This window comes from Oreochromis aureus, linkage group 9 (genome assembly GCF_013358895.1).
Source record: "Oreochromis aureus strain Israel breed Guangdong linkage group 9, ZZ_aureus, whole genome shotgun sequence".
NCBI classification, from domain to species: Eukaryota; Metazoa; Chordata; class Actinopteri; order Cichliformes; family Cichlidae; genus Oreochromis; species Oreochromis aureus.
The window spans coordinates 38,620,662-38,648,089 of record NC_052950.1 but is presented as its reverse complement, the minus strand read 5'-3'; the positions used below and the strand labels follow the sequence as shown (position 1 = coordinate 38,648,089).

The 27,428-nt window shown below is 43.0% G+C and overlaps 1 protein-coding gene across 3 annotated transcripts; it reads right to left on the bottom strand.

Moving 5' to 3' along the window:
- Positions 1-591: 591 nt before the first annotated feature.
- LOC116328366 (NACHT, LRR and PYD domains-containing protein 14-like) lies at positions 592-26,925 on the bottom strand. 3 transcript variants are annotated; one of them, XM_039617612.1, is made up of 7 exons: positions 26,811-26,925; positions 20,732-20,915; positions 7,323-7,496; positions 6,465-6,635; positions 5,549-5,716; positions 1,476-1,651; positions 592-739 (listed from the first exon to the last, which is right to left on the bottom strand). In XM_039617612.1, exons 2-7 carry the CDS (start codon positions 20,851-20,853, stop codon positions 732-734), a joined length of 819 nt encoding a protein of 272 aa, XP_039473546.1. In that variant the 5' UTR covers positions 20,854-20,915; positions 26,811-26,925; the 3' UTR covers positions 592-731. The 3 variants fall into 3 exon arrangements, with proteins under 3 accessions (XP_039473546.1, XP_039473548.1, XP_039473547.1); XM_039617614.1 differs by having other exon boundaries at positions 592-738; positions 1,478-1,651; positions 20,732-20,912; positions 26,811-26,917; XM_039617613.1 differs by lacking the exon at positions 26,811-26,925 and adding an exon at positions 26,475-26,497 and having other exon boundaries at positions 20,732-20,912.
- Between the last annotated feature and the right edge of the window lie 503 nt (positions 26,926-27,428).

Here is a 27,428-nt window from a genome sequence, read left to right as displayed (position 1 = left end):
CTGAATGATCGGACACGATACATCTTTAATGACTGTAAAATTAATAACTGGGTCGGCACAGCACAGGTTGGAATTTATTTAGATGTTGTGTAATCCACACAGGGCCAAAAGTATAGAAATAGAAAATACAAACAAATGTCTCTTAGCACCTTGCATCTCGACCACTCTTTTTATATCCGCTAACGGGCTTCAACACGACTCTGACGGGATGTGTGAGGACTGGTACAGTTCATTCCACCTGTGTTTTAACTCTACTGGACAGAAACTGGACAGCCGGGAGGGCAGAGCCATCTCTCTGAAGCCACCAGGTGGCAGAAATGTGTTGAACACATTTATATTTATGTTTAACTATGAAACAATCACTGAACATTTCCACATGAAACATTTTTGACATCACAAAATATTTTTTTCCAACAATCCGGTGCAACGTGTCAGTCCAGATCCACTGATGATCCTCTGTCAGATCCAGAGGGACACACAGGGATGATGCTGGACTCTACATTGTGTCTGACAGTGGAGCTGTTCTCAGAGCAGTTCACTCTGCAGCACTGACAGTCATCTGCACTTCATTCCTCTGTCAGTCACTGCTGGATGAAGCTCTCCTCTCCACCTCCCAGTAACATGGCCCAGTCAGAGCGTCTCTACACACAAGCTGCTGCTGCTTCAACCTCTCTGGATCATCAGGACACAGCTGCTCCTCTCTCAGCACACACACCGTCCTGTTACCATCATCACCACCTGCAGATGAAAAGGAAGAGATGAACGAGTGTTTCCAGAGACTGTAGTCATAGATGTCCTCTCAGCTCTCATGAAGCTCACACACCGTCTGTCTTTTATCATTAATTCTGTGCTTCATTTCAATCCAGTTCACAGTAGAAATAAACAGCTGAGAGTCCTGAACCTCCAGCGAAGGATTTCATGCTGTTCCACTAAACCACAGAGTTGTTGAAGAACATCTGTTTTCGACTAATAAAAATGGAGGAGGACGCCGAACATGTCTGGATGCAACAGCTTAACAGTACACACGCATACAAATGAGATTCCTGGACGTCAGGAGAGCCTTTATGCCTGTATGAAACCACATGGTTCATCACAATAAGAGCCAGTAATTTGCAGACTGATCTCAGAGCTGTGACAAAGTTAAATCTGATCAGCTGTTCAGAGTGGAAATGAGAAACAGTGAGAGATCAGGTTTGATGAATCAGGACCACCTGCCAGCTGGAATCCAGCTTTATTTCCTGTAGACATGAACACAAAAGCAGCAGTCATCTTCACATCAAACACATGATCACAACAACCTTTTGATTGGCTGTTATCGATTTCTCTGTCCAACCCTGAAGCCTGTCACCATTCTCCTCTCACAGCTTCACTGAGAAGCTGCAGCTTTACAGGAAACACTGGATCTTTGTTTCATACTGACTGTGTTTAGTACAATACTGCTGACAGCACCACCCACTCACTCCATCACTCTACTGACCTCAGAGTCTCCAGTCTGCAGTCTGGACTCTCCACCAGCTCAAACAGCCGCTTCATGTCTGATTCCTGCAGATCGTTTCCGCGTAAGATCAGCTCTCTCATAGCAGAAGAGTTGGACTTCAGAACTGAGGCCAGATAATCACAGCTGATCTCTGACAAACCACAGCCCAGCAATCTGTATAAAGAATGAAAGATGTAAGTTTATTAGACAAAGTGCTTGAAATCATTCAGTGTTTCATCATCTGTTCAGAGCTGAAGAAGGTTCAGAATGTAGAAGTTTAGAAAATGGAAACTCCAAACAGCTGAAGCCAACAGGAAGCAGCTTCAAACAGGAAACTGTGCAGAGTTTCAGACTATATGTCCTGATGCAGCCAGTTGGATTTTGGAGATTTGAATCTCTGTTCTGTGACTAAGTCCTTGAATCATTTCTTCCAGTTGGTCCAACAAGACAGACTAAGTATTGGACATGTGTTGTGGCTCCATTAGGGGAGCATGTGATGGCCTGCAGTTGGTGACACGGCAGCTAGCGAAGAGGAGCTCGTCGGCAAAAAGAAAACCAATGGCTCAATTATTTGGAGATGGTTCGGGTTCAAAGTGTCAGATGAGCAGCAGAATAATGTATTCTGTAGAAAGGTTCGAGCACTAATCTTTTCCACCATTTACAACAGCGCCATGAAGTGCAGTATGAAGAGTGTGTGAAACTGCGTGCTGTAGCCCAGACCGCAAAGTCTTCCCAGGTTCCTGCCGTGAAACTGACCATCTTACAACACTCAAATACTCGTGCTGTGCCACATGATAGAAAAAGTGAGAAGTGGGGGGAAATTACTAAAGCAGTGGCCAATCATATCGCTAAAGACATGGTCCCCATCTCAACTGTGGAACAAGACGGCTTTATACAGCTGCTAAAAACTCTTGACCGAAGATACCAGTTACCTAGACGGAAATACTTCACCAGAGAAGCACTGCCAAAAATGTATACTGAAGTTAGACAGAGTCTCGCTGCCCAGCTCACCAAAGTGTCTCACTTTGCACTGACCACCGACATGTGGTCCAGGAGGCCATACATGAGTGTGACTATGCATTTCATGGAAGACTGGGAACTGAAGACTGCCTGTCTCCAGACCAGCTACTTTCCTCAAGACCACACCGGAGAGCATACAGCTGAAGCCCTGCAGGATGTCCTCAAAACCTGGAAGCTCAACCCGACGGGACTGGTTGCTATAACAACTGACAACGGGGCTAATATTGTCAAGGCGGTTCAACTGAACCAGCGGCTGAGGATCCAGTGTTTTGGTCACAGGCTTCATCCGGCCATCGGTGAGTGCAACACTGAATCTGCTGATTTGAGAAAAAAAAATGCTAATAAATGAAAAGTGTATAGAGTCACTTGCAGAGCTAAACATGCCTATGCCTAAGTCATAGCCAGCATATACATCTATCACCTAGAAATTGAAAGTTAGTTGAATAAATAAATAAACTATCCCTATTAAATCCAATAAACTTACTGGAGTGTATTTGTGCTTGTATTTGAGGATTGTGACAGTAAATGAGGACCACAGCTGAGACAAGACAGGGATACATTTTTAAATACATAGTGAGATTGAAAAGATGGAAAAATCATCACCAATCATTCGCTGGTGATTTTATCAAGATAGTTTAACATCAACATGTAGCATCACATCTTATACAACTGAGATGGATGTTAATTTGCCTTTGAGCGATCTGCCTCTTAACATAACAATTAAAGTAATTTTAAAAGTTTGTATTTTGTGTGTCACAGGACATGCTATGGATGATGCCCGCATTACCCGGGCTATTTCTCTGTGTAAGAAAGTCGTGAGCAGCCTCTCCTACAGCTGGAGGAAGTGCAAATACAGCTGGGTCTTTAAAGTCACCAGCTAATCACAGAGGCAGCAGCTGGCTGGGGATCAAGGCTGGTCATGATAGAGAGGGTTCTGGAGCAGGAAAGAGCACTTTCTAAAGTCCTCTCTGTCGACATGAAAACCAGACCTCTAGTCCCTACTTGGCAGGACATGGAGGTCCTGGAGGCAGTTCAGAAAGCTCTCAAACCCCTTCAGGACTTCACTGATGCACTTTCAGGAGAAATGTGACCCTGTCGTATGTCAGACCTGTGCTACACCTGTTTAACACTAGTCTCCTGGCACCTGGAGAGGAGGATAGTGAGCTGTGCAAATCCATCAAGACCCGCATTGTGGATTACCTCAACAATAAATATGCTGATCCATCCACCAGTGACCTGTTGAACATGGCTTCTTTTGTGGATCCACGGTTCAGGGCGAAATACATCCCAAGTGAGAAAATCAATGGACTAAAACATAAACTCATGTTGGAGGCAGAGTCTCTGCTCAGCTATCAGGGCACGTGTTTGAGCTGCCTGATCCAGCCGTGCCTGAGTCTGCAGACCGAGAAGCAGCAGCAGTAGGACACACAGCTAAGAAAAAGAGATCTCTGGCAAGCTTCTTCCAGCACAGCACAGCCGCCAACACTGGTTTCACACAGAGGGAGGCAATCGAAAATGAATTTTCTAGCTACCTGTTGTCAGTTTGTGTGGAGTGTGATGCTGACCCTCTCAAATGGTGGAAGGAACATGAAGTTGCCTATCCAGCACTGAGCCGCCTGGCCAAGAAATACCTTTGTGTGCCAGCTACCAGCTCCCCTTCTGAAAGGACTTTTAGTTGCAGTGGAAACGTTGTAACCTGCCACAGGGCATCCCTGAAGCCTGATACTGTTGACAGATTAGTTTTCCTGGCACAAAATCTGTAAGCTGTACAGTAGTTGGCCTTGACAATTGTTTGTGTTCTTTCTATATTGGGGTGGCTGTAGGTCAGGAGGTAGAGCAGGTCAGCTGCTAATCGGAAGGTTGGTGGTTCGATCCCAGGCTCTCCCAGTTTGCATGGGCAAGGTGCTTCACCTTATATTTTTATTGTCATTGGAGATTTGCACAGAGACCCACTGACTAAAGAATGGAATTTTGTTAATTGCGTTCAATCTGTTTACGTGTTTTGTTTTTGCACAAAGTACCAGATGATTGTTCAGGAATACACACAAAGAAGCATTTACTTTACTTCAGTGTAAACACTTTTTAAAGAGCAGGTTGCCCTCGTTATTTTTGCTCTGCACCTGTTTGGTTTACATTTTACATTTAGTTTACAATTGTGAGCTTTTTGTTATACATGAAAAGAAAATTATTTTTATTTTACTTATGGAGGATTATTTATGATTAATTGTTCATGTACATCTACAGTTGTATGTTAATAAAAGAAGCTTTGACCAAGAACTCTCTTTTTGTTCTTACTTTATGGGATTAAACAAATATCGAGATGTATATCGTATATCGTATATCGCCATCCAGCTAAAAATATCGAGATATGAATTTTGGTCCATATCACCCAGTCCTAACTGGAACTGAGGGACTGCTTTGACTGCACCCACTGGGACTTTTTAAAGGCTCATATTCTCACTTGGATCATCCACACTTCAGTCAAAGGTTTGGACACACCTTCTCATTTTCTTGCCTTCTTAATGGGGTTGGGACCATCAATTGTGTTGTGCAGAAGTCAGGTTGGTACATAATTGTCAAATAGGGCTGTCAGCTATTAGAATTCATATTAGAACCAATCAGCTAAGTAAAGAGAAACAACAGTCCATCATTACTTTAAGGAAAATTGCTAAAAATTTGAATGTGTCCTCAAGTGCAGTCGCAAAAACCATCAAGCGTTAAATCAGAAGGTGTGTCGTGTATTTCTACTTCTTTCTGGGAAAAATGGGAATTACTTTAAAAACAGGAACTATTTTCCAGAATAACCAGTCTTGGATTAGTAAATCACTGAAACATGAGGGAGAGAACACAAACACGTTTCCCAAGAAAACAAGCGTATCAGGATGGAAGATGTACATTCACAGCGAATTATCCAGAAATGAGAACTTTGCTCTGCTACAGTCATTGGCCTACTCCTCAGTGCACAGCATTACAGTATCAACTTTCTGTTTAGTGTCAGCACAACTTTCAACATCATATTCATATCAGTACAAGTACAACATGGTGACTGACCTCAAAGACTCCAGCTTACAGTCTGGCCTCTCTAGGAAACCACACAGCTGTCTCACTCCTGAATCCTGTAGACTGTTCCAGCTCAGACCCAGATCTTTAAGATGGGAGGGGTTGGACTTCAGAGCGATGGCGAGAGAACTGATATCTGACAAACTGCAGTCATCCAATCTGAATGAAGAATAAAAGATGCAGGTTTATTAGACAGTGTTTTTGCCTGAAATCATTCAGTGTTTCATAATCTGTTCAGAGCTGAAGACAGTCGCTACGATATCGATTCAATATGAGCCCAGAATAAAACTGATAAATATAAGGTCTCCATCTTTCTACGTCATGATCCTGGGTCTTCGACCCAGTGTTTTGTTCTGGACTCATTCTGTGTCTCGTGGATTTTTATGTTCAAGCTCTGTATTATTTAGTCTTGAGTTCAGCATGGTTCTGGTTCTCGTCCCCAGAGTCTCATGTGGAAGTCAGTCATGACCCCGTCTCTCCGTGTTCCCTGTTTAGTTCTGTACAGTTTATACGTCTTGGTCCTGGTCTCAGTGTTTGTTGTGTCCTCTTTTACTTTGATCGTCCCCCGTCTCATGTTCAGTTTTGTTTCCCTGTCTCATTAGTTAGATTCTGTTCAGCTGTGTTTCCATGTATCTTGTCAGTAAATGTATGAAAATACATTTAAAAGTCCAACATTTATGCTTAACACAGTCCAAAGACGACCAGTGAGTGGGATTGGAATCTTTGCCAGGCTGATTCTGGGCCCTGGGCCTTATGTTTAACACCCCTGGTTTAAACCACAGAAGAAAACAGACTTTACCATGAAGATCCTCAGTGTGGATCAGTATAATATCAGCCTGATGTCTGCAGCGTCAGGACAACTTTCACATCATATTCATGTCAGCACAACTCAAACACGATGACTCACATCAGAGTCTCCAGTGTACACTGTGAACACTGCAGAAAACCACACAGCTGCTTCAATCCTGAATCCTGCAGGTTGATGTTGTGACTCAGGTCCAGATGTTTAAGGTGGGATGGGTTGGACTTCAGAGCTGAACCCATAGAGCTGATATCTGACAACCAGCAGCGCTCCAATCTGAATAAAAAATAAAAATGGAGATAAAGTCATAATTGTGCACACATCAGTTCTTCTCTGTCTGTGCTGAGCTGTCAGACTTAGTGGAGTGGATTCAGGACACAGACACCCTCTGTGCTTTTACTTTTGTTTTTACTCTCTTTGTGTTTATACACCACTCTACATTTAATCAAGTTATTATTGATTGCTGTGTGTCTCTGTCGTTTCTTCCTCCCCAGGTGTTGATAGCCCAGATCTTGTTCTTCCCATTCAGCCGACTCCTCGGGACTTGCCTGGCTCTTTGCAGATATTTGGTGGTCAAATTCTCTGGATTATTTGGAAAGATCATTTTATTCATGTGGTCATTTTTTAAAAATTTAAATGTTGTTTGACAAACTCAGGACAAGCATTTATTACTGCTTTATACAGACTTTACAGAGTACAGTGGCGCTGTCTTTCCTCATCATCAATAATCATCACAAGTGTATGTAATACCAGTGAGGCTTCACCTGACTCCTCTGTGTTTTAGAAAATATTTGAACATTTCAATAATTCCTTTCAGTTACATCTGATGATGCGCTTGATGTTGCTCTATGTGTACCTCTAACATGTTAACACTTTACCAGAGGAGGTCATACCAGAGATACACATATCATACACAGATATGAAATATAGAAAAACAACAACAGCTGCAGTCAGTGAACCCACCTCAGAGTCTCCAGTTGACAGTTTGGACTCTCCAGTCCAGCACACAGAAGCTTCACTGCCGACTCCTGCAGTTTGTTCAGACTCATGTCCAGCTCTGTCAGATGGGAGGGGTTGGACTTCAGAGCTGAGGCCACGACTTCACAGTCAGTCTCTGAGAGTCCACAACCGATCAGTCTGACCACAGAAAATATGAAAGATTTCAAGAAAGTTACATGAAAATAGCATTTTCTTAATTTTTCTTTACAAGAGAGATTTAATTTTTTTTTTTACATTTTATTGACCCAATATGCAGACATTTTTGATCTATCAGCCCCAAAATCATAGATCTGGGTTTATTTTGATTGTTAAAAAAAAGAAAGAAAAAGAACTTTTTTTGTTTAATTTATGTTTCATAATTTCTGAGATAAACAACCCTTGCCACAGATTTTACATAAAAATGCCTTTATTTAAAGGACAAAAACACATATTTAATTAAGGTATTTGACATATGAAGCTAAATTAACAGCAATCATTATATACTGTACATTCAAACTTTGGACCATAACATTTTTTGATGATGATGATGGTGGAGCAGACATTCTAAAAATGTAATAATTTGGGAGCCACCCAGGTCTTCAAAATGAAAAACAGTGTTACACACTACAGCATCAGATTTTACTGGACATGGGTTTGAGGAATTGTTCAATGAACACAAATCCAGAAGCTTTTGGTGAAGTTACAGTGTGAGGCTGACGCACAGCTACATTAATGTGACATCACTTACCGTTTCAGGGAGGACTCACAGTGACGAGTTAGTTCATGCTTTAAAGTCAGTGATGTCCCGGAATTCAAAGAAAAAAGCAGTTTATGAAAGATCGACAAACTCTAACATAACGTGATCCAAATCATCCATGAAGTGAATTTAATCAGCTACAGTCTGTAGTACCAGTCTGTACCACAAGGTGGAGGAGAGAGCAGAGTTTTTTAGCTGGGGCAGTTCATTGAGCTCTCTAAACTCTCTATGACACCACCTGTGAGACTCAAACAAAGTAAGCTGACAGGTGAAGGCAGCTGCTCTCCACCTCTGTACAAACACAGTAGCTGTGTTACATTCATGTATGATTAAACCAATCAACTTATTTTCCTTTTTTCTTTGAATCATTAAAATCTTCAAACAACCAGAGCAATAAAATCTGGTGATAACCAGAGGAGCTCTGTGCAGTCCTGGTCACAATGACTTATATTGTGTGACTCAAACCTGCCCGACTGCTGAGCCCAGTGCTTTTTCTGAACTTCTGGATGATGAGTGTGGATTTATTAATATTAAGGGGCGATCGTGGTTCAGGGGGCTGGGAAGCTCATCTTGTAACCAGAAGGTTGCTGGTTCAATCCCCAGCTCTGTCTGTCCCGGTCCTTGGGCAAGACACTTCACCCTACCGCCTACTGGTGTTGGCCAGAGGGGCAGATGGCAGCCTCGCTTCTGTCAGTCTGCCCCAGGGCAGCTGTGGCCTGCCTCCACCAGTGTGTGAATGTGAGGCGGTTTGAGTGTCTAGAAAAGCGCTATATAAATGCAATCCATTAATTAGGGCCCGAGCACTTCGAGTGCGAAGGCCCTATTGTATCTGCTCTGTTTATTATTATTATTATTATTAGGGCCCGAGCACAAAAGTGCGAAGGCCCTATTGTATCTGCTCTGTTTCTTATTATTATTATTATTATTATTATTATTATTATTATTATTAGGGCCCGAGCACCGAGAGTGCGAAGGCCCTATTGTATCTGCTCTGTTTCTTATTATTATTATTATTATTATTATTATTATTATTATTATTATTATTATTATTATTATTATTATTTCGGCAAATGAATCGGCCTTTTGAGGGCCTAAACATGCTCAAAAACTCATGAAATTTTGCACACGCATCAGGTCTGGTGAAAATTTACGTATTTTAATGTCCGTGAGACATGTCCAGGGAAAATTGGCTCAGTAGCGCCACCTAGAAAAATGAGAAACGCGAGCCCCGAGATGGGTATGACCTACATGTATAAAACTCGAACACATATCTAACGCTCGAGACGCACAAAAAGTCTATTATGGCCATGTCCTAAACCCAACAGGAAGTCCGCCATTTGGAAGTGAAGGTGACATTTTGGCTCTAATTTTGCCATTTCCATGCCTCGAACTTTTTCGAACTCCTCATTGGAATTTCATTGTACAAGCTTCATATTTGGTCAGTGTCAACTACACACCTGGGCCATGTTAAATTGCGGAGCTTTTGAGTTTTTGGGATACGGTGAGGCCGTGGCGCCACGGCGAATTTCGATGACTCGCCATGAAAATCTTATTGCCTCTCGTTCTGTCATACATTGTCCGACCTTGACCAAAGTGGACACATATGATAAGGCTCCACCCCTGAACATATTTCAACTGCCATATTTGACATCAGGGACAGCGCCACCTAGTGGGAACAGGAAATGTCATGTTTTACACTTTGGGGTACAGTATTGTAATGGGTGACATCTGCAGCCTCAAATTTCTCCAGGAAAGCCTTAAGGAGTTGGTCTTGGGTTACAGAGAAAACTGTGAGTTTTTGCTGAAGGGTGTGACCCCAGCAGCATGGCGAACATTGAGGTCTCGCCATGAAGAAACAAATTAGTGTAACTCAATGAAATCCAATGTGATCAGTACCAGATTTTACAGGGATGATGTCAGACCCGCCCTGAACAGATTGATATGCCCATTGTCAGGAATACGTAGAGCGCCACCTAGTGGCAACAGGAAATGTCATGTCTTTCATTTTGTTGTACTGATTTTCACAGGTTCATCGTGGCCACCTCAAAAGCGGTGAATATCACCATCAGTCCCTCTTGATGCTTCAGTGAGAAAATTGTGACTATAAACTGAACGGGCGCACCCTGGTGGCAACGCAGTTCACCATGAAAGATGAAGTGGCTTTTGAGGGGCTTGAAAAGTTTAAAAAGTCTTGAAATTTGGCGCACACCTCTAATGTGATGAGGGTTTTCTTTTTATATGTTCATTTTCCTTGAACAGCGTTTAATGGCTCCACAGCGCCCCTACAAAATTTCAAAACAACAGCCCCTGCTCTGTGTTTTATGTATGAGTTTGAAACCTGGCAAGCTTATTGGAGATATCAAGATGTACAAAAAGTCTCTTGGAGCAATATCCCAAATCCAACAGGAAGTCAGCCATTTTAAAATTAATGTGTAAATTTGGCGACATTTTCCCTCTTTTCAGGCCTCATACTTTGACGAACTCCTCCAAGGGATTTCATTAGATTTACGCGATCTCCTGTGTGTGGAATCTAAAGACCTTTGTGATGTTAAATTGCGAAGCTTTTTACGTTCAGGGAAACGGGGTGGTCATGGCGGCACGTGGAGTTTCAATCACTCGCCAAAAGCAGTAACCTGCTGTCGCTCAAAAACACAATGTCCAATCTCTCCCAAAGGTCGCAGGCGTGATGGGACTCGAGCTCGGAAATGTTTGTTATGCCATTTGTCAGTAATGGTTAGAGCGCCACCTAGTGGGACGACTATATAATGGTTGAATGAGATGAAATTTTAGCTGGTGGTTAAATGCATGAATTCCATCAATGTGACATCAGATCGGAAGCGCTGGTTTTAGGTGTTGGGCTTGGCTCGACGCTACCGGGGTGCGAGGGCCCTCATATCGCTGCTTGCAGCTTTAATTATTATTATTATTATTATTATTATTATTATTATTTCGGCAAATGAATCGGCCTTTGAGGGCCTAAACATGCTCGAAAACTCATGAAATTTTGCAGACGCGTCAGGTCTGGTGAAAATTTACGTATTTTAATGTCCCTAGACATGTCCAGGGAAAATTGGCTCAGTAGCGCCACCTAGAAAAATGAGAAACGCGAGCCCCGAGATGGGTATGACCTACATGTATAAAACTCGAACACTTATCTAACGTTCGGAGACGCACATAAAAGTCTATTATGGCCATGTCCTAAACCCAACAGGAAGTCCGCCATTTGGAAGTGAAGGTGACATTTTGGCTCTAATTTTGCCATTTCCATGCCTCGAACTTTTGCGAACTCCTCATTGGAATTTCATCGTACAAGCTTCATATTTGGTCAGTGTCAACTACACACCTGGGCCATGTTAAATTGCGGAGCTTTTGAGTTTTCGGGTTACTGTGAGGCCGTGGCGCCACGGCGAATTTCGATGACTCGCCATGAAAATCTTATTGCCTCTCGTTCTGTCATACATTGTCCGACCTTGACCAAAGTGGACACATATGATAAGGCTCCACCCCTGAACATATTTCAACTGCCATATTTGACACCAGGGACAGCGCCACCTAGTGGGAACAGGAAATGTCATGTTTTACACTTTGGGGTACAGTATTGTAATGGGTGACATCTGCAGCCTCAAATTTCTCCAGGAAAGCCTTAAGGAGTTGGTCTTGGGTTACAGAGAAAACTGTGAGTTTTCGCTGAAGGGTGTGACCCCAGCAGCATGGCGAACATTGAGGTCTCGCCATGAAGAAACAAATTAGTGTAACTCAATGAAATCCAATCTGATCAGTACCAGATTTTACAGGGATGATGTCAGACCCGCCCTGAACAGATTGATATGCCCATTGTCAGGAATACGTAGAGCGCCACCTAGTGGCACCAGGAAATGTCATGTCTTTCATTTTGTTGTACTGATTTTCACAGGTTCATCATGGCCACCTCAAAAGCGGTGAATATCACCATCAGTCCCTCTTGATGCTTCAGTGAGAAAATTGTGACTATAAACTGAACGGCGCACCCTGGTGGCAGCGCAGTTCACCATGAAAGATGAAGTGGCTTTTGAGGGGCTTGAAAAGTTTAAAAGTCTTGAAATTTGGCGCACACCTCTAATGTGATGAGGGATTTCTTTTTATATGTTCATTTTCCTTGAAGAGCGCAAAAATGGCTCCACAGCGCCCCTACAAAATTTCAAAACAACAGCCCCTGCTCTGTGTTTTATGTATGAGTTTGAAACCTGGCAAGCTTATTGGAGATATCAAGATGTACAAAAAAGTCTCTTGGAGCAATATCCCAAATCCAACAGGAAGTCAGCCATTTTAAAATTAATGTGTAAATTTGGCGACATTTTCCCTCTTTTCAGGCCTCATACTTTGACGAACTCCTCCAAGGGATTTCATTAGATTTACGCGATCTCCTGTGTGTGGAATCTAAAGACCTTTGTGATGTTAAATTGCGAAGCTTTTTACGTTCTGGGAAACGGGGTGGTCATGGCGGCACGTGGAGTTTCAATCACTCGCCAAAAAGCAGTAACCTGCTGTCGCTCAAAAACACAATGTCCAATCTCTCCCAAAGGTCGCAGGCGTGATGAGACTCGAGCTCGGAAATGTTTGTTATGCCATTTGTCAGTAATGGTTAGAGCGCCACCTAGTGGGACGACTATAATAATGGTTGAATGAGATGAAATTTTAGCTGGTGGTTAAATGCATGAATTCCATCAATGTGACATCAGATCGGAAGCGCTGGTTTTAGGTGTTGGGCTTGGCTCGACGCGCCGGGGGTGCGAGGGCCCTCATATCGCTGCTTGCAGCTTTAATTATTATTATTATTATTATTTCGCAAATGAATCGGCCTTTGAGGGCCTAAACATGCTCGAAAACTCATGAAATTTTGCAGACGCGTCAGGTCTGGTGAAAATTTACGTATTTTAATGTCCGTGAGACATGTCCAGGGAAAATTGGCTCAGTAGCGCCACCTAGAAAAATGAGAAATGCGAGCCCCGAGATGGGTATGACCTACATGTATAAAACTCGAACACATATCTAACGTTCGGAGACGCACGTAAAAGTCTATTATGGCCATGTCCTAAACCCAACAGGAAGTCCGCCATTTGGAAGTGAAGGTGACATTTTGGCTCTAATTTTGCCATTTCCATGCCTCGAACTTTGCGAACTCCTCATTGGAATTTCATCGTACAAGCTTCATATTTGGTCAGTGTCAACTACACACCTGGGCCATGTTAAATTGCGGAGCTTTTGAGTTTTCGGGTTACTGTGAGGCCGTGGCGCCACGGCGAATTTCGATGACTCGCCATGAAAATCTTATTGCCTCTCGTTCTGTCATACATTGTCCGACCTTGACCAAAGTGGACACATATGATAAGGCTCCACCCCTGAACATATTTCAACTGCCATATTTGACACCAGGGACAGCGCCACCTAGTGGGAACAGGAAATGTCATGTTTTACACTTTGGGGTACAGTATTGTAATGGGTGACATCTGCAGCCTCAAATTTCTCCAGGAAAGCCTTAAGGAGTTGGTCTTGGGTTACAGAGAAAACTGTGAGTTTTCGCTGAAGGGTGTGACCCCAGCAGCATGGCGAACATTGAGGTCTCGCCATGAAGAAACAAATTAGTGTAACTCAATGAAATCCAATCTGATCAGTACCAGATTTTACAGGGATGATGTCAGACCCGCCCTGAACAGATTGATATGCCCATTGTCAGGAATACGTAGAGCGCCACCTAGTGGCACCAGGAAATGTCATGTCTTTCATTTTGTTGTACTGATTTTCACAGGTTCATCGTGGCCACCTCAAAAGCGGTGAATATCACCATCAGTCCCTCTTGATGCTTCAGTGAGAAAATTGTGACTATAAACTGAACGGCGCACCCTGGTGGCAACACAGTTCACCATGAAAGATGAAGTGGCTTTTGAGGGGCTTGAAAAGTTTAAAAGTCTTGAAATTTGGCGCACACCTCTAATGTGATGAGGATTTCTTTTATATGTTCATTTTCCTTGAACAGCGCAAAATGGCTCCACAGCGCCCCTACAAAATTTCAAAACAACAGCCCCTGCTCTGTGTTTTATGTATGAGTTTGAAACCTGGCAAGCTTATTGGAGATATCAAGATGTACAAAAAGTCTCTTGGAGCAATATCCCAAATCCAACAGGAAGTCAGCCATTTTAAAATTAATGTGTAAATTTGGCGACATTTTCCCTCTTTTCAGGCCTCATACTTTGACGAACTCCTCCAAGGGATTTCATTAGATTTACGCGATCTCCTGTGTGTGGAATCTAAAGACCTTTGTGATGTTAAATTGCGAAGCTTTTACGCTCAGGGAAACGGGGTGGTCATGGCGGCACGTGGAGTTTCAATCACTCGCCAAAAAGCAGTAACCTGCTGTCGCTCAAAAACACAATGTCCAATCTCTCCCAAAGGTCGCAGGCGTGATGAGACTCGAGCTCGGAAATGTTTGTTATGCCATTTGTCAGTAATGGTTAGAGCGCCACCTAGTGGGACGACTATAATAATGGTTGAATGAGATGAAATTTTAGCTGGTGGTTAAATGCATGAATTCCATCAATGTGACATCAGATCGGAAGCGCTGGTTTTAGGTGTTGGGCTTGGCTCGACGCTGCCGGGGTGCGAGGGGGCTCATATCGCTGCTTGCAGCTTTAATTATTATTAGGGCCCGAGCACAAAAGTGCGAAGGCCCTATTGTATCTGCTCTGTTTCTTATTATTATTATTATTATTATTATTATTATTATTATTATTATTATTATTATTATTTCGCAAATGAATCGGCCTTTTGAGGGCCTAAACATGCTCGAAAACTCATGAAATTTTGCAGACGCGTCAGGTCTGGTGAAAATTTACGTATTTTAATGTCCGTGAGACATGTCCAGGGAAAATTGGCTCAGTAGCGCCACCTAGAAAAATGAGAAACGTGAGCCCCGAGATGGGTATGACCTACATGTATAAAACTCGAACACATATCTAACGCTCGGAGACGCACAAAAAAGTCTATTATGGCCATGTCCTAAACCCAACAGGAAGTCCGCCATTTGGAAGTGAAGGTGACATTTTGGCTCTAATTTTGCCATTTCCATGCCTCGAACTTTTGCGAACTCCTCATTGGAATTTCATCGTACAAGCTTCATATTTGGTCAGTGTCAACTACACACCTGGGCCATGTTAAATTGCGGAGCTTTTGAGTTTTCGGGTTACTGTGAGGCCGTGGCGCCACGGCGAATTTCGATGACTCGCCATGAAAATCTTATTGCCTCTCGCTCTGTCATACATTGTCCGACCTTGACCAAAGTGGACACATATGATAAGGCTCCACCCTGAACATATTTCAACTGCCATATTTGACATCAGGGACAGCGCCACCTAGTGGGAACAGGAAATGTCATGTTTTACACTTTGGGGTACAGTATTGTAATGGGTGACATCTGCAGCCTCAAATTTCTCCAGGAAAGCCTTAAGGAGTTGGTCTTGGGTTACAGAGAAAACTGTGAGTTTTCGCTGAAGGGTGTGACCCCAGCAGCATGGCGAACATTGAGGTCTCGCCATGAAGAAACAAATTAGTGTAACTCAATGAAATCCAATGTGATCAGTACCAGATTTTACAGGGATGATGTCAGACCCGCCCTGAACAGATTGATATGCCCATTGTCAGGAATACGTAGAGCGCCACCTAGTGGCACCAGGAAATGTCATGTCTTTCATTTTGTTGTACTGATTTTCACAGGTTCATCGTGGCCACCTCAAAAGCGGTGAATATCACCATCAGTCCCTCTTGATGCTTCAGTGAGAAAATTGTGACTATAAACTGAACGGCGCACCCTGGTGGCAACGCAGTTCACCATGAAAGATGAAGTGGCTTTTGAGGGGTTTGAAAAGTTTAAAAGTCTTGAAATTTGGCGCACCCTCTAATGTGATGAGGATTTCTTTTTATATGTTCATTTTCCTTGAACAGCGCAAAATGGCTCCACAGCGCCCCTACAAAATTTCAAAACAACAGCCCCTGCTCTGTGTTTTATGTATGAGTTTGAAACCTGGCAAGCTTATTGGAGATATCAAGATGTACAAAAAGTCTCTTGGAGCAATATCCCAAATCCAACAGGAAGTCAGCCATTTTAAAATTAATGTGTAAATTTGGCGACATTTTCCCTCTTTTCAGGCCTCATACTTTGACGAACTCCTCCAAGGGATTTCATTAGATTTACGCGATCTCCTGTGTGTGGAATCTAAAGACCTTTGTGATGTTAAATTGCGAAGCTTTTTACGTTCAGGGAAACGGGTGGTCATGGCGGCACGTGGAGTTTCAATCACTCGCCAAAAGCAGTAACCTGCTGTCGCTCAAAACACAATGTCCAATCTCTCCCAAAGGTTGCAGGCGTGATGAGACTCGAGCTCGGAAATGTTTGTTATGCCATTTGTCAGTAATGGTTAGAGCGCCACCTAGTGGGACGACTATAATAATGGTTGAATGAGATGAAATTTTAGCTGGTGGTTAAATGCATGAATTCCATCAATGTGACATCAGATCGGAAGCGCTGGTTTTAGGTGTTGGGCTTGGCTCGACGTGCGGGGTGCGAGGGCCCTCATATCGCTGCTTGCAGCTTTAATTAGGGCCCGAGCACAAAAGTGCGAAGGCCCTATTGTATCTGCTCTGTTTCTTATTATTATTATTATTATTAGGGCCCGAGCACAAAAGTGCGAAGGCCCTATTGTATCTGCTCTGTTTCTTATTATTATTATTATTATTATTATTATTATTATTATTATTATTATTATTATTATTATTATTTCGCAAATGAATCGGCCTTTTGAGGGCCTAAACATGCTCGAAAACTCATGAAATTTTGCAGACGCGTCAGGTCTGGTGAAAATTCACGTATTTTAATGTCCGTGAGACATGTCCAGGGAAAATTGGCTCAGTAGCGCCACCTAGAAAAATGAGAAACGCGAGCCCCGAGATGGGTATGACCTACATGTATAAAACTCGAACACATATCTAACGCTCGGAGACGCACATAAAAGTCTATTATGGCCATGTCCTAAACCCAACAGGAAGTCCGCCATTTGGAAGTGAAGGTGACATTTTGGCTCTAATTTTGCCATTTCCATGCCTCGAACTTTTGCGAACTCCTCATTGGAATTTCATCGCACAAGCTTCATATTTGGTCAGTGTCAACTACACACCTGGGCCATGTTAAATTGCGGAGCTTTTGAGTTTTCGGGTTACTGTGAGGCCGTGGCGCCACGCGGCGAATTTCGATGACTCGCCATGAAAATCTTATTGCCTCTCGCTCTGTCATACATTGTCCGACCTTGACCAAAGTGGACACATATGATAAGGCTCCACCCCTGAACATATTTCAACTGCCATATTTGACTCCAGGGACAGCGCCACCTAGTGGGAACAGGAAATGTCATGTTTTACACTTTGGGGTACAGTATTGTAATGGGTGACATCTGCAGCCTCAAATTTCTCCAGGAAAGCCTTAAGGAGTTGGTCTTGGGTTACAGAGAAAACTGTGAGTTTTCGCTGAAGGGTGTGACCCCAGCAGCATGGCGAACATTGATGTCTCGCCATGAAGAAACAAATTAGTGTAACTCAATGAAATCCAATCTGATCAGTACCAGATTTTACAGGGATGATGTCAGACCCGCCCTGAAAAGATTGATATGCCCATTGTCAGGAATACGTAGAGCGCCACCTAGTGGCACCAGGAAATGTCATGTCTTTCATTTTGTTGTACTGATTTTCACAGGTTCATCGTGGCCACCTCAAAAGCGGTGAATATCACCATCAGTCCCTCTTGATGCTTCAGTGAGAAAATTGTGACTATAAACTGAACGGCGCACCCTGGTGGCAACGCAGTTCACCATGAAAGATGAAGTGGCTTTTGAGGGGCTTGAAAAGTTTAAAAGTCTTGAAATTTGGCGCACACACCTAATGTGATGAGGGATTTCTTTTATATGTTCATTTTCCTTCAACAGCGCAAAATGGCTCCACAGCGCCCCTACAAAATTCAAAACAACAGCCCCTGCTCTGTGTTTTATGTATGAGTTTGAAACCTGGCAAGCTTATTGGAGATATCAAGATGTACAAAAAGTCTCTTGGAGCAATATCCCAAATCCAACAGGAAGTCAGCCATTTTAAAATTAATGTGTAAATTTGGCGACATTTTCCCTCTTTTCAGGCCTCATACTTTGACGAACTCCTCCAAGGGATTTCATTAGATTTACGCGATCTCCTGTGTGTGGAATCTAAAGACCTTTGTGATGTTAAATTGCGAAGCTTTTACGTTCAGGGAAACGGGTGGTCATGGCGGCACGTGGAGTTTCAATCACTACCAAAAGCAGTAACCTGCTGTCGCTCAAAAACACAAGGTCCAATCTCTCCCAAAGGTCGCAGGCGTGATGAGACTCGAGCTCGAAATGTTTGTTATGCCATTTGTCAGTAATGGTTAGAGCGCCACCTAGTGGGACGACTATAATAATGGTTGAATGAGATGAAATTTTAGCTGGTGGTTAAATGCATGAATTCCATCAATGTGACATCAGATCGGAAGCGCTGGTTTTAGGTGTTGGGCTTGGCTCGACGCTACCGGGTGCGAGGGCCCTCATATCGCTGCTTGCAGCTTTAATTATTATTATTATTATTATTTTTCATTGAAATGAATGGCCTTTTGAGGGCTTTAACATGCTCAAAAACTCATGAAATTTTGCACACATGCCAGGTCTGGTGAAAAATTTTGTATTTTAATGGTTTTACATATGAGCATTGGGAAATGGCTCTGTAGCGCCACCTATGCCTTGTTAAATGCAGCCCTCACGAACACATCATTTGAGCTACATGTATGAAATTTGGCACACATGTGTATCATGCCAAGACGAACAAAAAGTCTGTGGGCCCATTGATGCAAACCCAACAGGAAGTCCGCCATTTGGAAGTGAAGGTGACATTTTGGCTCTAATTTTGCCATTTCCATGCCTCGAACTTTTTCGAACTCCTCCTTGGGATTTCATTGTTTAAGCTTCATATTTGGTCAGTGCCAACTACACACCTGGGCCATGTTAAATTGCGGAGCTTTTGAGTTTTCGGATACGGTGAGGCCGTGGCGCCACGGCGAATTTCGATGACTCGCCATGAAAATCGTATTGCCTCTCATTCTGTCATACATTGTCCCATCTGGACCAAAGTGGACACATATGATAAGGCTCCACCACTGAACATATTTCAAGTGCCATATTTGACATCAGGGACAGCGCCACCTAGTGGGAACAGGAAGTGTCATGTTTTACACTTTGGGGTACAGTATTGTAATGGGTGACATCTGCAGCCTCAAATTTCTCCAGGAAAGCCTTAAGGAGTTGGTCTTGGGTTACAGAGAAAACTGTGAGTTTTCGCTGAAGGGTGTGACTCCCAGCAGCATGGCGCTTAACATTGACGCCTCGCCATGAAGAAACAAATTAGTGTAACTCAATGAAATCCAGGCTGATCAGTACCAGATTTTACAGGGATGATGTCAGACCCGCACTGAACAGATTGATATGCCCATTGTCAGGAATACGTAGAGCGCCACCTAGTGGCACCAGGAAATGTCATGTCTTTCATTTTGTTGTACTGATTTTCACAGGTTCATCGTGGCCACCTCAAAAGCGGTGAGTATCACCATCAGTCCTTCATGATGCTTCTGTGCGAAAATTGTGACTTTAAACTGAACGGCGCACCCTGGTGGCAACGCTGTTCACCATGAAAGACGAAGTGACTTTTGAGGGGCTTGGAAATTTTCAAAAGTCTTGGAATTTGGCCCAAACCTCCAATGTGATGAGGGCTTTGTTGTCATGTGATCATTTTCCTTGAATAGTGCAAAATGGCTCCACAGCGCCCCTACAAAATTTCAAAACATCAGCCCCTGCTCTGTGTTTCATTTATAAGTCTGAAACCTGGTAAGCTTATGGAGGATATCAAGATGTACAAAAAAAGTCTCTTGGAGCAATATCCCAAATCCAACAGGAAGTCAGCCATTTTAAAATTAAGGTGTAATTTTAGCCACTTTTTCACCTCTTTTCAGGCCTCATACTTTGACGAACTCCTCCAAGGGATTTCATCAGATTAACCCGATCTCCTGTGTGTGGAATCTAAAGACCTTTGTGATGTTAAATTGCGAAGCTTTTACGCTCAGGGAAACGGGTGGCCATGGCGGCACGTGGAGTTTCAATCCCTCGCCAAAAAGCAGTAATCTGCTGTCACTCAAAACACAATGTCCAATCTCTCCCAAAGTTCGCAGGCGTGATGAGACTCAAGGTCGGAAATGTTTGTTATCCCATTTGTCAGTAATGGTTAGAGCGCCACCTAGTGGGACGACTATAATAATGAGTGAATGAGATGAATCGTTAGCTGGTGGTTCTAGGCATGAATTCCATCAATGTGACACCAGATCGGACGTGCTGGTTGTAGGTGTTGGGCGTGGCCCGACGTGCCGGGGTGCGAGGGCCCTCATAACGCTGCTTGCAGCTTTAATTATTATTATTATTGTTATACAAACCTATTTTGCTTAGCTTTAGCATCATAGTAAGAAACTGAAACTACTAAGTTGAGTACTGTATGTCACATCTGGACCCACCGAGCCTTTCTGCAGCTCTTCACAAGTGCAATCACTCTGTGTCGTCCCTGCTCTGCTATGTTGTAGTCCTCTATGTCAAACTCATCCATGATCTCCTCCGCCTCGTCCATCATGTAGTCCATAGTTCTGCTGTGCAGAGGCACTGATGACTTCAGCCTCAGGGATGATGTTCAGTTTCAATCTGCTGAACAGGAACAACAAAAGGTCAAAGGGAAGCACTTTCACCAGATGAACACACGAGACTCACAATTCATTTAAAGGATTTTCTGTGTGACGTCTTCATCTTCACAGAGTTGTCTTCAGAGTTATGGAGGACCAGAATGTTCAACACAGCCGAGCTCTTTTTGTGTTAGCTGGCTAAACAAAACCTGAAACCCAAGTGCGCTCACATGAGCGTCATGTCACAGGTCATGTGACTCTTCTTCTGTGACCCCTGTGAGATCTGCTTGCTCCAGTCAGAGAGATTATCAGACGGTAATAAAATGGTGATAAAAATCTACTAAAAACTATAAAATATAACAGCAAAATCCAACAATGCACATACTACGAGATTAATGCTGCAAATTGCCGGTTGTTTCTAAGGAGATGGCTGCACAACTTTAAAGTGGCTCCATTTAAGCATTACAGCTTCCTGCCCCACGGCACACTGACGTTGTGTCCATGTAGGACACAGGTGACTTCTACAGGGACAAATACACAGCTCCATCCAAGAGTGGAACACAGACAAGTCTGAGACGAAAACAGCAGCTTCAGCTTTGACCTGACACATTTTACATCCCAGTTTGATTTGCTTTAGAAACTTCTCGAGATTATTCACCAAATGGTTTGTTAGAGCACAGAGAAAGTCCTGAATTTAAACAGTAACAAAATCCGTGGGAAACATTTTGATTTTCAGTCCACAGACGTCTTCTAGTCAGTAAGTAAGTAAGTAAGTAAAATTTATTTATATAGCACATTTCACAGATAAAAATCACAAAGTGCTTCACAATAAGATCAGACATACAAGTTAAAATTAATTAAAAGCCCGTTTGTATAAAAATGTCTTCAGCTGCTTTTTAAAGGAGTCAGTAGAGTCTAGACAGCGTAAGGACAACGGCAGGGAGTTCCACAGCCTAGGTGCCAGTGCCTGAAAAGCCCGATCCCCACGTGTTTTAAACCTAGTACGTGGGACCACCAGTAGCCTCTGACCTGAAGACCTAAGTGCTCGGGATGAAGCATGAGGTTTCAACAGGTCAGAGATATACTGGGGAGCTTCACCGTGCAGAGCTCTAAAAGTTACAACTAAAATTTTAAAATGAACCCTAAAATTTACTGGCAACCAATGAAGAGAAGCCAAAACTGGAGTAATGTGAGACCTCTTGTTTGTACCAGTTAAAAGTCTTGCCGCTGCATTCTGTACAGACTGAAGGCGATCCAGAGCTGATTTGTTGAGACACGTAAAAAGACCGTTACAATAATCCAAACGAGAAGAGATAAAAGCATGAATAATCATCTCAAGTTCTGCCTTTGACACCAGTAGTCTGAGTTTAGAAATGTTTCTTAAATGATAAAAACAGTTCCGGACAAGTTGTTTAGAGTGTTTCTCAAGAGACATTGAACTGTCAAATATAACACCTAAGTTTCTGAGACTCGACTGAAATGAAGGGTCTAAAAACTGATATGCTGCTGAATTTCTGAGAGCATGTGATCAGGTGCAATAATCAAGGTTTCTGTTTTATCTGCATTTAACTGGAGGAAATTGTCATTTAACCATTGTTTGATTTCTGACAGACAATTATTTAAACAAGACAATTTATAAAACTCAGAAGCTTTGAAAGAACAGTATAACTGAATGTCATCAGCATAGAGATGATAAGAAATATTATTGTAACGTCTGATAATTTGGCCTAGAGGGAGTATATACAGCAAAAAGAGAATAGGACCTAAAACAGATCCTTGAGGTACCCCAGAAGGCAGAACTGACGTTTCAGAGAACACATGATTGATACAGACAGTAAAGGATCTCTCAGACAGATACGACATAAACCATTTTAAAACAACACCAGTAATCCCGAACAAGTCCTTCAGCCTATTCATCATGATGCTGTGATCAACAGTATCAAAAGCAGAGCTGAGATCCAACAGAACCAGAACGGTGTACTCTCCAGAGTCTGCTGCCATCAAAATGTCACTAGATACTTTAAGCAAAGCGGTTTCAGTGGAGTGCAATTTATGGAAACCAGACTGGAAAATGTCCAGAACATTGTTCTTCTCCAAAAAGTTGTTAAGTTGTTCTGCAACTGTTTTTTCCAAGATCTTTGACACCAATGGTAATTTTGATATTGGCCTGTAACTGCTTGGAAGAGATGCGTCCAAATTTGATTTCTTTAATATTGGTTCAACAATAGCTTGTTTAAAATAGCTGGGAACTGAGCCAGTATAAAGAGAAGTATTAATTATTTCCAGAATACAGGGGCCAATAGAGTCAAACACACTAATGAAAATGATGGAGGAAGTACATCAAGGTGGCTTGAAGTCAGTTTCATCTGACCAAGCAGAGCACTGATGTCCTGTAAGGTAACAGGAGTAAAAGAGGACCAGGTGTCAGAGGTAAGCAACGTGTCAGTGTGATACTGAGAGGATGATGGAGAAATATTGGGCCTGATGGCAGTGACCTTATTAACAAAATGGTTTAAAACTCATTACAATCAGATCTAGTATAGACTGGTACATGAGGAACATCAGGAGAGACAATGTTCTTAATTGTATCAAACAATACTCTGGGATTTTTCTTTTTGAAGCTATTAGATTAGCAAAATATTCAGTTCTGGCATTTTTATCATGTCATTAAGTAAGAAAATGGATTCCTTGAGATGTACCCTATGGACCTCAAGCTTGGAAGCCTTCCATAAACGTTCTAATTTATGCGACAATATCTCCTAAAATTTCGAATATTTTCATTTATCCAAGGACAGAAATTTGAAGAATGGACAACAGTTAGTTTCAGAGGTGCCACCGTATCTAAAATAGATTTACATTGATTGTTAAAAGACAAAATAAGTGAATCCATATCATTTTGAGCCATGCGAGGGTCAAACATGACAGAGAACCTTCCAGCAGCATCCTGGTTTATAATCCGCCTTTGGATCATCAATTTAGAAGGTGAGGGATCCACGTAAAATGACAAATTAAAGAATATGCAGCTATGGTCACTCACATGGACATCCTCCACACATACATCATGTATATTTAAACCCAGAGAGAAAACAAGGTCCAGTGTGTGGCCCTTTGTATGTGTGGGGCCAGAAACATGCTGCATAAAGTTAAAAGACTCAGTGATAGTGATGAGCTCAGCAGCAGTGTTACAGGAAGCGTCATCAATATGAAGGTTGAAGTCTCCCAATATTACAACCTTCTCCAATTTAATGATCGATGTCAGAAGGTCGTTAAATTCAGTTAGAAAGACCCCAGCAGGTCCAGGAGGTCGATATATTAAAATACAGTAAAAGGTTTTCAGAGAACCGACCTTCATCATCTGTGACTCAAATGAAGAAAAGAAGTCCGAGGTCATCAGATTGCATGTGAGTCTGTCCTGGTAAACAACAGCAAGTCCTCCACCACGTCCTGACAGACGCGGAGTTCCAATGACAGAACAGCCAGACGGGCAGATTTCATTCAAGTGGACATAATCCTTATTTTGCTGCCACGTCTCAGTCAGACACATAAAATCTAGAGACTCTTTAATAAAAAGATCATTTAGAATAAATGATTTGTTCGTTATAGAGCGAACGTTAAGCAGGGCGAACCGAATTGATGACGGTTTATCTGCGAAATCTACAGCTGACTGCAGCGGCGCTTGAATTAGACACCTGTGCACACCTGTGAACCTGCCGGGCAGGGCGGCGACTCCAGAGTTGGGAAAAACCTTGATCGATGAGCAGACGTAGCTGTCACCAGCAAAACGGAAAATGGATGACGGACACAGAGTGAGCAAACTGCTTTCGAGCCATGGGGCTCGGGTCCCGGGCGGCGGCGGCGGCGTAACATCCCCAGCAAACGACAGGAGAGGAACTGGTCGCAGGCACCGAGAGTCACCCCACAGCCAAGCAGCTAGCCTCCGGTACCTTCTCCGTTTCACCTGGACGCCGGCCTTCGTTCCCCTTTTTCGTCTCTTGAGGGTGGAAATGTCACGGGTTGTGCACAGTAGCACGCACTCAGGTGAGGAACATACCAGAGGAGGAGGAGGAAAAGTTTTTCTGTAGCTGTCACAGTAGCTCTCCATTGAGTCTTTGATGTTTAAAAGTGTATCCCGATCATAAGTTAAAGCAGCAGAAGCAAAGTCAGAATACAAAAGAGCAAAAATTATATTGTAAACGACAAGTGACGACAGTGAAAAACTATACTGTCGCCTCCAACGAGCTGTAGCAGCGGCAAAGCCAAACACAGGCGCCATTGCTCCGCCAGGAGTTCTCATGCGGCTAAACATGTCACTCCTCAACATGTCTTGAAGTTCAGTATCCTTTCATATCAATGAACGCTTCACATGCTCAGTCCCGTGTAACGTGTTCAAAGATGCTTTGTTAAGCTTGTTATTATGTGTTCAAGATTAAAAGTCGTTCCCTCAGGAATATATTACAGACAGCTGCCATAAAACAGCAGAGCTCCCAACAGTATCACACCCTTCTGCTATGTGCTCCTTAATTTATCAAGAATGTTCACATGACAAACAACAGACTTATTAAACTGGGGAGAAATCACGCCTGTAAGCTAATAAGCTGCTGTCAGTTTAAATTTATGAAGACAAAGTCACAACTACATTTGGACATTTTTTAAAATACTCCAATTATTGCATAATAAATGAATTATTAAGAGAGTTAAAGCCTTAATAATGAATTTATTAATAACCTCAGACCATTTTAAAAAAGCACTTCTTAATTTAAAAACTTTGATTTGCTCCTCCAAATAAAGTCTGAAACACGTCTGTTTGTGCAGGGTGGAAGGAGGATACTGTTGATGTGGGTGTGCTGTAGCCAAACTACACAAACCTGCAGATGGACTACAAACAGGTCATTCAGCATAGTTCATCACTGAGACTGTACTGAAGCAAAACGTCTGTCGCACTGAGATCAGGTCCTCATATTTCCTCAGAGACAGACAGAACGAATGCAAAGTGAACTGTGTGAGCTGATCAACATAATTTAGAGTTTTTATATTCAAGTCAGCGAACTTCACACAAAGAAACAAGCTGATTAGAAACAGTTTTTGTGACGTTCAGCTGCAGCTTTAACAGCCTGTGTAACATATCAGCAGGCTTTGGCATGACATTAGACTCGCTGTTAACGTGCTCTGTGTCAGTTATCATTGATGTTGACTGTTCATCAGTCAACCAATCTGGATCCTTCAGACCAAAGAAACAATGAAATGTGGCAAAGAAAAACAGGAAGAAACATCCACCAGGACCAGGCTCAGGGAGGCAGTTGGGGGTGAGGGGATAATTGGCTGGTTCTGAGGGAAACGCGCAAATCAGTCGTGCATGATTGCATCGCCCCGCTAATCAAAAAGTCACCTGCGCGAATATATCACCTGTCGTCGGTTACTGGACTGAGTAATGTCGCCCAACCGTAGGCTGTATACTACTTTTCTAAAAGTCTAGTGTTGGGGTTGCTGTCGTTTCTGCTCCTGTCACGGACAGATCGCTCTTAAAGACGACATGTTTCATGCCAAAGAGACTTTTAAACTGCAGAAAAGGATCGAAGTCACTGACCAAAACCTGCCTGCAGCTTCCAGCCTGTGACCGGAACACTGTTAGTGGGTCAGGATGAACTGGCGTCACTCATGAGGGACACACCTGACACACGTTTCACATGTTACAGCCAACATGTTTTTCACAGCAGCTCAGTTAAACGCAGAACTAACAGCAGCGACTACGGCGTCACATGGATGACGAACCCGGAAGTGAAAGAGCGCAGACAGTTTTCTTTGAGCTGGCTTTGAGTCACTGATCACCGAGTTCACCGCGACTGTCCTTCTCCCCTCTGCAGTCCACAGACACGCACACACTCTGACAGCAAAGCTACAACCACGCTGTGCCAACACTCACCCGCCTCCACCTCTCAGCGCACCACCAACTCTGCTTCTTCTTCTTCTTCTTCTTTGTTTTTAACGGCGGTTGGCAACCAACGTAAAAGGAGCATTACCGCCTCCTACTGTTCCGGAGTATGGATCAGACAGTGAGCTTACAATCTGTATAAACCCCCCAAAAAAAAAACAAACAAACAAAAAAAAAAAAAAAAAAAAAAAAAAAACCTCACACTCTTTCATACACACCTATAGCCTTCAAAAACCCCACCAAGTCCCTCACCTGTGCCCTACTACCTCCAACACACTCTTCAGATTAAATTCCCGATTCCCCGCTCCCTCAATCTATTCTGCAGAACTTTTCTCTCCACATCATAACCCTTGCACCGCAGTATTACATGCTCTACCGTCTCCTCCTCCTCCTGGCACACCCCACAAAGCCCCGTCTCATGTTCTCCTATCATCTGTAGTGTTTTATTTAACGCACAATGTCCCAGTCTAAGCCTGGTAATGACCACCTCTTCTCTCCTATTACCCCCATACAACCTACACCCTGCCACCTCCTTCTTAAAATGATACAAGTGCCCGCCCTTACTCCCTGAATCCCACCGCTCCTGCCACTCCTGAACAACCTGCCTCC